Source organism: Triticum dicoccoides, chromosome 1A (genome assembly GCF_002162155.2).
Source record: "Triticum dicoccoides isolate Atlit2015 ecotype Zavitan chromosome 1A, WEW_v2.0, whole genome shotgun sequence".
Classification (NCBI taxonomy): domain Eukaryota; kingdom Viridiplantae; phylum Streptophyta; class Magnoliopsida; order Poales; family Poaceae; genus Triticum; species Triticum dicoccoides.
Window position 1 is genome coordinate 472,843,456 of NC_041380.1, and position 11,983 is coordinate 472,855,438.

Here is an 11,983-nt window from a genome sequence, read left to right on the forward strand (position 1 = left end):
GGGATTAATTTGGTTTTTCTACCTAAAATAAAACGTCTTATGATGACTTGTGATTTCACATACAGGATAGTTGTTTTACAGATCATACGCACAAACGATTGTTTCACATCCAACAATATTAGCATTGGGCATGGGATTTTGTTATGAACACAATACATACGCAGGCGCTCATATATACGCATATACACGTCCTATCTCTATGGGCATCTCTAATAGACCGAGTCAACACATCGTCTTAAGATTGATGGAGTCGCTATAAACGTCTTCGTAGTCGACAGGTACGTCTCCTCCCACTAAACGCACATGGCTGAAAGACCTAAAATAAATTCAGAAAAATGCAATCATTAATGCCAAGTCTAGGATTTGAATCCTGGTTGGTTGGTTCCACCAAGGAACCTAAACATCTCACCATCTGAGCTATGCTCGGTTCATGGGCATGGGGTTATGACATGTGGATGATTTTGGTATACTTATCTGGGTCTATCTAGGACAGATCTAGATGTGCCCTTATTATTGCACATCTAAATGACTCAATCAAACTAGAAAGAAAAATAAAAAAAGCAAAAGAAAATGCTTGCACGGATCTTAGCGTAAAATTTAGTGACATATAATTTAGATGTGCAATATTCAGAACACATCTTGATGTGTTTTAGCAAAACTGTACCTAATACATGTGTGTAGAATCTATTCCAAGATCTGAATTATTGTATGACATGTGGGGCGGTTTTTGTGGAGTTTGTACATCAAACCATCACTTGTGCTAAGCTTGGCTTGTCACTTTGTCGTGCATCAAACGGGCCCGGCTCTTCTCGTTACAAATAGCCCTCAAGCTTCCTTCAAACCCGCCCACCAGTAGCACATAGTGTGTTTGCCACACCTATCGAACTTTTTAGAAGCCAATGCAGCAATGTCGTTTCCGGCCATGGAAGTCGCTCGGAGTCCTCACCTCCCATGCGTTCCCGTGGACGCGAACGCGACAGACAGCAACAGTGCCACCGACGTCCTCGACCTCTGGCGGCAGCAAAAACAAATCCCGGCTCCCTTCGTCTGGCCCCACGCGGACGCACGGCCGTCGTCGATGTTGGAGCTGGACGTGCCTGTGGTCGACATAGGCGCAGCTCTGCACAGCGCCGCCGGGATGGGCCGTGCCGCGGCGCAGGTCGCCGAGGCGTGCGCGAGCCACGGCTTCTTCCAGGTGACCGGGCACGGCGTGGACCTCGCGCTGGCCCGCGCCGCGCTCGACGGCGCGGCGGACTTCTTCCGCCTGCCGCTCGCCACCAAGCAGCGCGTCCGCCGCTCCCCGGGGACCGTGGAAGGGTACGCCTCCGCCCACGCCGACCGCTTCGCCGCCAAGCTTCCCTGGAAGGAGACTCTCTCCTTCAGCCACAACCACGACGATGTCGGCGCCCGCGGCAACAGCCACGTCGTCGTGGACTACTTCACCTCCGCCCTAGGCGACGACTTCAAGCACCTAGGGTTAGTAAACTGACTTGTTTTTTCTGCTTCTGCATTCCGATTTTGGCACACACACACACACCCTAAATTACGTACGCATGGTCGCAGGGAGGTGTACCAGGAGTACTGCGAGGCGATGGAGGAGGCGTCGCTGGCGATAATGGAGGTGCTGGGGGTGAGCCTGGGGCTGGGGAGAGGGTACTACAGGGACTACTTCGCCGACGGCAGCTCCACCATGAGGTGCAACAACTACCCGCGGTGCCCGGAGCCAGACCGGACGCTGGGCACGGGGCCGCACTGCGACCCGTCGGCGCTCACCATCCTGCTGCAGGACGGCGACGTGGACGGGCTCCAGGTGCTCGTCGACGGCGCATGGCGCTTCGTGCGGCCCAAGACCGGCGAGCTCGTGGTAAACATCGGCGACACCTTCATGGTACGTACTCTTCCCGGCCTGCCGGTCATGGTGTGAGATAGGTAGTATGATGTCTTCTCTTTGCGGTATAGGATGTCTACAGGAACGTACGTACGTACGTACTGTCGCTTTGCTTAATTTCTTCTAGACTATAATTCCACTATTCCAGAGAACCGTTGCTCTACGGCTTCACCTACCTAGTGTCGTGTCGTGTCGTCACCAGCGTAATAGTGTTTTGCTCTCGCCGCACTCCACAGTGTGCAACACGACACAATTGCCTCTAAATTAAGCAACTGGGAGTGACTGCGAGAGGATTTACACCCCCGGCACATGGCAACATGAATTGTTATGAGAGGACGAGAACGACAGGTCGGCCGGAGGAGAACGATGGGAAGAAATCAAACGTTTTTGCTAACACAAGCGCATGTTTATCTATATATAAAGATTGAAGCAAATGGCCTTTCAACTGCATCGTGTGTCTCTACTATGTTCTTGTGTTGGATTGTATATTTCGACTAGCAGTAGAAAGAAGAAAGAAAGAAATTGAAGTACAAGGATGCGAGAACGACGATTCATGAGATAATAGCTACTTCCTTCGTCGCATAATATAAGGGCGTTTTTGACACTTCACTAGTGTCAAAAACACTCTTACATTATGATCATGGGACGGAGGGAGTAGTATTCTTAAGTTACACATTATTTGAAATTAGTCGTCATGGTGAAATTGGTAGATATGCTGCTCCCAAGAAGCAGTGCTCTCAAGCATCTTGGTTCGAATATGAGCGGCAGCATTCTCATAAAAGAATACACTAGATTAAAAATCATTACAGACTTTAGAATCTTGAAGTGGGAAAAAGATGCGGTAGAATCGAGCACAAGAAGAAGAAAACAGAACACCTACATGAAGGCTCACATGAAAGCATAGAGGTTTCGCCCGTAGCAATTACATGTGTACGTAGGTTCCGTCTAAGTCTCAGTCGGACAACTTCCCCTTTATTTTAGCAAGTGTAAGTTGCACTTTTTCACTTGATTACGCTTTTCATAGAGAAGCGCAAGGTATACTTTTTTTCTGGTAAACTGAAATGGCACTTTTCGAAGTCGACATGAAGTCGAAAAATCTCAGGCGGCTGGGCTTTAGCAAAGCCACTGCTTTGTTACTGGGAAATACTCTTTCTGTAAACTAATATAAAAGTATTTATTAGATTATTAAAATAGTGATCTAAACGCTCTTATATTAGTTTACGGAGGGAGTAGTATTAGGCATTCATGCACCTCTTGACTCGTCTACACATAGACGCGCATGTGTATGTGATGCGCGCGTGGTTACTCGTCTCTTTCCAAGCGAGCTTTTGAACCGCCAGGAGCGAGTGACCGGAAAAGGATACGCGGTTCTTTCTCTTCTGGCCGTTTTGGACGCTTGCCTATCTTGGCAGGCGGGCCGTGGTGGCCGGCGGGGCCTGTCCCCCGCAGCGGTGGGTGACGCCAAAGGAGTTAATTTGTGGCGGTAGCTCCTGCCTATCTATGTTTGTGCGCGCGGCAGCGGAGCGCACAGCACTCGACCGACGACTCCTCCGCGCGTCTCGTCATGCCCGCGCCGTGCGCCTCGACGTCCTCGCTTCTTTTCTCTTTAAAACGTGTCGAGTTGGCATCCCGGCGGCGAGCAGCCCGCGTGTCGAGCTCTCCGCTTCTTCCGAGGTTTTCTTTTGCTAGGCCTAGCAGACGAGCACGGATTCACTTGCATTGGTTGTTGTATATATGGCTTTGCAGGCGCTGTCGAACGGGCGGTACAAGAGCTGCCTCCACCGCGCGGTGGTGCACCGGGAGAAGGAGCGCCGGTCGCTAGCCTACTTCCTCTCGCCGCGGGAGGACCGGGTGGTGCGCCCGCCGCCGTCGCCGGCGCCGGCGCCGCGGCTCTACCCGGACTTCACCTGGGCGGAGCTCATGCGCTTCACGCAGCGCCACTACCGCGCCGACTCTCGCACGCTCGACGCCTTCGCGCGCTGGCTTGACCCGCCGAGCTTCTCCGCCGCGCCCTTGCCGCACGGCCCGGCCCAGGCCCAAGGGACTGTCTAGTGTGTGTGATTGATGATTATCTATCTCTGCTGTTGCGAACCAATCTCTGGTTGAGATGGTTAGGTGGACAGTGATATCTCTAACTATCAAGGTTTAAATTCTGGTGCTCGTATTTATTCTGTATTTATTTCAGAGATTCCGATGATACGCTTTCAGTGGGAGAATACGTTCTCGTCGACTACGAGGCGCCGTTTGTATGAGCACTTGCGTCTGTACTGTGTTAAAAAAAAATCTATCTCTGCTATTGTGAGCTAGTAACTACGGTACTGACTAATTAGTATTTATATTTGTTGCGCCTATGCAGACGCTAATCTGGTACATGTAAGAGCATCTCCAATAGTCGCGCTATATAAGCGTCGCGCTGAAATATTGGTGTTTTTTGCACGTGCTACTGCTCCGGTCGCTCCAGTGAAAGCGTAAAAATCGCGCGCGCGACATATCTATTTAGCGCGCGGGACGAAACCTATCGTGCGCCGCTTATTTGCTGCGCCCGCTTCCGCGCGCTGGACTCTCGAGCACTCACTCGCAACTTCACCTGCCCCATCTGTAACACCCTCGATGCGGCTATATCTCCCACGTGTCGGAGCACGACTTAAAGGCATAATCGCATTGAAGGCAATGTCGCAAGAGGGGTAATCATCACACATCCCATGTACTGAATAAGAAAGAGATACAGGGTTAGCTTACAATCGCCACTTCACACAATACATGAATATAACAATACAATCATCCAGACACAATCAAGTTTCGACTACGGAACCAAAATAAAGAAGACTACCCCTAGTGCTACAGATCCCCGATCGCCTCAACTGGGCTCCACTACTGATCAACTGGAAATGGAACAACATAACGAACACGATCTTCATCGAGCTCCTCCTTAAGCTCGGTTGCATCACCTACACGGTATCATCGGCATCTGCAAACTGGTTTGAAAGTAATCTGTGAGTCACGGGGACTCAGCAATCTCACACCCTCATGATCAAGACTATTTAAGTTTATGGGTAGAGAAAAGGTATGAGGTGGAGCTACAGCAAGCACTAGCTTATATGGTGGCTAACATACGCAAAAGAGAGCGAGAAGAGAAGGCAAGGCACGATCGAGAAACTATGATCAAGAAGTGATCCTAGAACAACCTACATCAAGCATAACTCCAACACCGTGTCCACTTCCCGGACTCCGCCGGAAAGAGACCATCACGGCTACACATGCAGTTGATGCATTTTAATTAAGTTAAGTGTCAAGTTTTCTACAACCGGACATTAACAAATCCCATCTGCCCATAACCGCGGGCACGGCTTTCAAAAGTTCATAACCCTGCAGGGGTGTCCCAACTTAGCCCATCACAAGCTCTCACGGTCAACGAAGGATATTCCTTCTCCTAGGACGATCCGATCACACTCGAAATCCCGGTTACAAGACATCTCGACAATGGTAAAACAAGACCAGCAAAGCCGCCCGATGCGCCGACATCCTGATAGGAGCTGCACATATCTCGTTCTCAGGGCAACACCGGATTATCCTGACTTCCGGTAGGCCAGCCCAGACTTCCCCCTGGTGGCCACCGGCGGTCAACAGGTTCGGACCAACACTTAGACAAGCACTGGCCCGGGGGATTAAATAAAGATGACCCTTGAGTCTGCAGAACCCAAGGGAAGGTGGTAGGTTGTTAGTGCAAATGGTAAAACCAAGGTTGGGCCTTGCTCAAGGAGTTTTATTCAAGGCGAACTGTCATGGGGTTCCCATTATACCCAACCGTGTAAGGAACGCAAAATCAAGGAACATAACACCGGTATGACGGAAACTAGGGCGGCAAGAGTGGAACAAAACACCAGGCATAAGGCCGAGCCTTCCACCCTTTACCAAGTATATAGATGCATTAATTAAATAAGAGATATTATGATATCCCAACAAGTATGCATGTTCCAACAAGGAACAAACTCCAATCTTCACCTGCAACTAACAACGCTATAAGAGGGGCTGAGCAAAGCGGTAACATAGCCAAACAACGGTTTGCTAGGACAAGGTGGGTTAGAGGATTGGCTTAGCAATATGGGAGGCATGATAAAGCAAGTGGTAGGTATCGCAGCAAAGGCATAGCAAAAGAGCGAGCAACTAGCAAGCAAAGATAGAAGTGATTTTGAGGGTATGGTCATCTTGCCTGAGATCCCGCAAGGAAGAAGAACGAGTCCATGAAGAAGACAAACGGACGTAGTCAAATGGATCCTCACAAGCGCGACGTTATCGGGACCAACCCGAAGAAGCAACACGGGGAAGAAGCACACAACATAGTAAACAACCATCACATAATCATGGCATGACGCACAACCAAGTATGATGCATGCCCGGTTTAAGGATACATGGCATGGCAAAGTGCACAAGCAAAACTACAAGTTAAGTGGAGCTCAATATGCAACGAGTTGCATATTAACGAAACACCACATTAATTATTTAGTTCTCTCTCGTTTAGGTACCCAACAATATTAAATGTTGATTAACATGGCAAGAGGTGAGGCATAAGTAAACTAGCTATCTAGTCAAGTTTAAATGAGGTCGGAACAACAAGCAAACAAGTACGGAAACTCCTCATGTGCAATATTTTAGGTTTGGTACTGTTCTGCCCTAAACACAATTTTAGAGTAGTTAAACATGCAAAGTAAGGTCACCAAGTTAAACTAGGCATTTTTCTACCCCATTTACATATAAAGTTCATTAGAAACCGAGCTACGGTTAAATAGTTATGAATTAAAACATTTTAACAAGTTATTTAAGCAAATTTAAACAAACAGCGGTTTAAACATTTTAAACATGGGTCAAAGTGACATATTATGAAACTAGACACAATTTTAAGCATTTTTCATATATAAAGTTTTTACATGTGATGCTTAGTTATTAAGTTATTATATGCATGAACTATGAGGGGTTTTCTGTAAAACAGGTCTCTCTGGAGAAATAACTAAATTCGTAGAGCCTAAAAAAATAGACTCTGGGCTGAAATCTGGTGGAACGGGCTGCTCACATAGGGCCTGCAGGGGCGCGCGGAGCTGGGCCTCGCGGACGAAGGGAGCTGGGCCTGCACCTTGGTGCTGGGCCGGCCTCGCTGGAGGAAGCTCTGGGCCGGGGCGAGGCAAGAGGAGGCCCACGCGCGGTCGTTGCGGCATCATGCTCGGTCAACGCGAGGCGCAGGCGAGCGGGCAAACTGCTCGCTCTGAAGAACAGCGACAGCAATAGGTAAAACAGCGGCGCCACTGCAGGGACTTGGCGAGGCGACGCAGTTGAGGAATGACGGCGACCGGACGCGGGAACGGCGACTCCGGCGTGGCAGGGAGCTCGGCGGACTGGGTAGAGCTGGAGGAGCTCGGGGCCTCAGGTGCGGGAGCAGAGGGGGCCGAGGCGCCATGGCAGGGGAACGGCAGCAGCGGCGGGGAAACTTGGCGGTGCCAGGCGACGACGGGGAGGAGCGGAGGCGGCGCAATACGACTGGGACTCGCCGGAACCGCGAGCGGAGGCGGCGGGGCAGACCGGACTTGAGGAGGCCAGTTCAGGCCGATGCAGCCAACGGCGCGCAGCGCGGTAAGGGACTTGCAGCGGCGGAGGAGGTCGGTCCTGGTTGTTGTCGCAGAAGGCGGGGTCACTGGGGGACGTGTCCTGTGGTGTCGGCGAGGTGCAGGCGTCAGTGAGGGGCATATGGAAGGAGTGGGTGTGAGGAGCTCCTTCCCTCGGGCGCAGCGAGGCTGTGGCCTCAATCCCAAACTGGATCGAGCGCCGGCTGAGGAGGCTCTAGTAGGGACGAGACGACAGCGAGCAGGGACGCTCGGGCGTGGGGATGCTCCATGGCGGCGGTGGTCGAGGTGGAGGCCTGCGGTGGCTTCCATGGCGTGGAGAGCACCTGCTGGTGATGATTGTCGGCGGAGGGAGAAGGGGATCCGGGAGGATCCCGATGTGGGATTTGAGGGTGGCGGCGGCGGATTCGAGGAGGAGAAGGCGGTGGCTTCGGTTGGCTGGAGGTTTGGACCGCGAGGGATGCAGGGATTGGTTCGGCGTGGAATCTAAGGAAGTGAGTGGCGGTGGTCGGATGGATCCCTAGGAATTAGGGATTTGGTCTAGGTTAGGCTAATATATATAGCAAGTGGTTTTGGTCAGGGGTAAATCCGTCCCTTCGATCATAATCAGACGGTCGGGAAAAATAGATAGGGAGTCCAAACAAGAAAAACAGAGATGTTTTGTAGACGTTTGGGGATGTTCCGGACTCAACGGTGATGACTCCCCGGGTCGGGTTCGGGACAACATCCGGGCGCGCGCGAGGGGTTCGATGCACTATGCAAAGAGGGGTTTCAGGGCCTGGCGGTGAGTGGTAGTGAGCTGTGCAGAAAGCCTTGGGCTGAGAGGAGAGGAAAGAAGGCAGCCCGGCAACCGTTTCCGGAGACCGAAAACGTCCGACGTTTGACCGACTATAATGTCGCTATAGTTATCCGTTGGGCTATCAAACGAACTCCGAATGCGATGAAACTTGGCAGGCGGCCTACCTACAACATAACAACACCACATGCCAACTTTCAACCCATTCCGAGAACATTTTCCAGCCACTTATAAAATAATATTTCGGACGTGCCGCGGGCGCGTGCAAGTGTGTTTGGGCTCAGAACGGACAGCGGAGAGAACGGGGAAAGCCGGACGGATGCAAGTTTCAAAAACATGATGATGCAATGCACATGATGCAATGACAAGATGCAGACGCAAGCGAATGACAAGGCAACGACGGTGAATAACTAGAAGACACCTGGTGCAGCGGTCTCGGGGCGTCACACCATCCATCTGCGGCGGCGCCGCCGCCCGGCGACCGTTTCGGCGCTTCCCTGGCCTATCCTCGCACCGCGGAGGCTTCCTCCGCCTCCCTGTAGTCACCGCCGCCCCTCGCGTGCGGCGGTCCTCCGACGAACAGCATGCGGCCGCTCACTGCCACTCGGCGCCCGTAAGGTATGTATTGCTCAAGCTTCATGAATTTGGTGCATGTTGATTGTAGTTTTTATAGCCTAGTATTCACATTGTAGATGAGTTCGTTGTATGATTCTTCCGAAGAAGAATTTGATATGGAAGAGGAGGAGGATCTTGCAATGATCCTAGCTATGCACATCAATAAAAAACCGAAGCACGGTGGTTAGGTTATGGGTTGGCAGCAAATTTGGAGGGATAGGATCGATGCCCATAACAGATTGATGAGGCACTATTTCATGGAGAATCCCACATACCCGAAGTCGTACATTTGTCGCCGGTTAGTATGAGCACCGAGTTGTTCAGGCGCATTGCCGAGAAACTAGTGAGCCATGACCGGGTTTTTCAGCAAAGGAGGAATGCCGCCGGAGAGCTCGGGCATAGCACCTTTCAGAAGGTGATAGCCACTTTGCGTATGTTGGCATACGTTTTCCAGGCTGATCTAGTTGATGATCACTTGGCTATGGGTGAGAGCCAAACCATCATGTGTGTCAAGCGCTTCGCAATCGGAATTGTGCAAGTGTTTGGCCAGGAGTATTTGAGATCTCCCAATGCTGAAGACGTGCATGGCTATTGGAGATGAACAAAGCTTGCGGCTTCCCATGTATGCTTGGCTCTATAGATCCAAAGGCATGGCATGGGAAATTCCAAGACCAAAAAAGGGTTCCACTATAATCCTTGAAGCGGTGGCCGATCAAGAGACTTGGATTTGGCATGCTTTCTTTGAAATGCCTGGATCTTTGAATGACATCAATGGTGTCCACCGGTCACCACTGATGAATAAGATTACAAATGGTGATTTGCCACCGGTGCAGTTTGTAGAAAGTGGTCGTACATACAACTATGCCTATTATCTTGTGAATGGCATCTACCCAAAGTGGCAAACATTTGTGAAGCCGTTGAAAAAAAATCAGAAGGTAAGAAAAATCTTGATTTCCACAATGCTCAAGCGGCGGCTAGAAAAGATGTGGAGAGAGCTTTTGGGATTTTCCAAGCCCAATTTGCTATTGTGAGAGGACCGGCTAGATTTTGGGGTCAAAAAATGATTTGGTACATCATGCACGCTTGTGTGATCATGCACAACATGATCATCGAGAATGAGCGTGGTCAAGATATAAACTACTCTCAGTATGAGCTCTTGGGACATCTCGTGCGAGTGCGATGGAGGGTTGAAAGGGTGGCCTATTTTGTTGCCTCCTATCATGCCATTCGACGTCCCGCAGCGCATGATGATCTTCAGGAGGATCTCATTGAGGAGTGACGGGCATGAAATGGGCGACAAATAGTATCATGATTTGTGCGTTCGATGTTGTATTGTTGAGCTATTTGTTGTGTTATATTGAACTATTTGTTGTATTGAACGATAAACTATTTGTTTGAGTTGTAATAACGAAATTGAACTATTTATTGTTGATTTATTTTGTTTGTGTTTGATATTTTTGCTTGTGTTTGGAATGCATATATTGTTTGTGCAAGAGTCGTGCGCGCTGCATTTTTGCGCGCTACTGGAGCCAGCGTTGCCCGCCGCGCCAAATCAGGCGATGGGCGCGCGATAAAGTAGTTTTTAGCGTGCGACGCGTTTTGCGGCTGTTGGAGATGCTCTAATTAACTTTAGCCTACATTATGATCTTTGTATGTAGATTTCTGATTTCCTTCACAATACAATACCCAATCCACTACTGAGGATGTTCCACCCTACTCTCATATGATGGAAAATTCTTGTTGATCAAATATGTGTTCTTCTTATTGGCTATTTTTTCACAAATACGTGTAGCATGCGTATCATCTACTCCCTCTATAAAGAAATATAAGAGTGTTTAGATCACCACTTTAATGATCTAAATGCTCTTATATTTCTTTATGGAGAGAGTACTATTAAAGAGGAGAAAGGGATATAGGCAATCACTTACACATAAGGGCACCCGTACATCCACATGTCCACCTAAACAAAAGATGTAACCGAACTACTCGCTACTTGCCCATGCGTCCATATATCCTAAGAACTCATTGATATCTCCTTTTATCAATCTAGTTGCACGCCAAGCCCTCCCTTCAAGCTCCACTCGGCGAGATACCTCTTTAGTATCTGGAGTTGCACCGTCGAATACAACTGCATTGCGATGTTTCCATAGTTCCAAGAGCACTAGTAGCAAAATTGTGATGTCATTCTTCATCTTCTGCCCCTCCTTGACTTTATTCAAACACCACAGTTGGAGTGTATATTCAGTGGTGGGAGCCTATGTCAGCATCCTCATCGGCACATACGCTCGGAACCATACTTCTCTAGCGAACACATGTCATAAGTATGTGAACCATGGTTTCCTCTTCCTGATGGCACAATGGGCAGGAGTCTTGGTGAGGTAGACCCCTCCTTGATAGTCTATATGACGTCGAGCATCTGTTCCGGAGTGCTAGCCAGGCAAAGAACCGGCATCGCAAAGGTGCACGAGACTTCCAAGTAAAATCAGCGGTAGGGACAACTTCTTGGCCGGCGAACTTTGCCGCATACGCTGATCAGACGGAGAAGTCGCCTTATCTCTCCCAGGACCATCTTATTTCGTTGGTGGTTCCTTCTCGAAGGGCTACTTCCACCACCCGCGTCCACAGGTCAAGTACTCTAGTATGGTTTCAAGCTCCAGCTCAAGCCCAATATCTCTAGCCCAATCCTGGTTATTGATGGCCGAGCACACACGTCATGTGCGTCGAACCCTCATCGGGACCTATGAATGTACCCTTGGCGCTACCTCCTAGATGCGAAAATCGTCAAGCCATCCATCTTCCCAAAACAGTGTGCTCTCGCCATCACCCAAAGTCACCCTAGTAGCAGCATGAAATAATTGTAATCCCTCATCTGGTACCTCTATCTGAAACTCCTGCCATGAGTGTGTTTTCTATGCATGTTTTAGCCATGTCCATCGCATCTGCATCGCAATGTTCATCCATCTTAGATCCGAAACCCAGAGACCCACCACCCGTTTAGGCTTACACACTTCTGACCACGCTACACCATAGTTGCCTCCCTTGGCCTCCGCATGTCCGCGCCGGAGGAAACCC

The 11,983-nt window shown here is 49.9% G+C and overlaps 1 protein-coding gene across 1 annotated transcript; it reads left to right on the plus strand.

Annotated features, from left to right (window-relative positions):
• The first annotated feature begins 848 nt into the window (after positions 1-848).
• LOC119280074 (gibberellin 20 oxidase 2-like) lies at positions 849-4,201 on the plus strand. The gene is made up of 3 exons (XM_037561065.1): positions 849-1,476; positions 1,564-1,888; positions 3,635-4,201. The coding sequence occupies exons 1-3, from the start codon at positions 908-910 to the stop codon at positions 3,938-3,940; spliced, it is 1,200 nt and encodes a 399-aa protein (XP_037416962.1). The 5' UTR covers positions 849-907; the 3' UTR covers positions 3,941-4,201.
• The last annotated feature ends 7,782 nt before the right edge of the window (positions 4,202-11,983 follow it).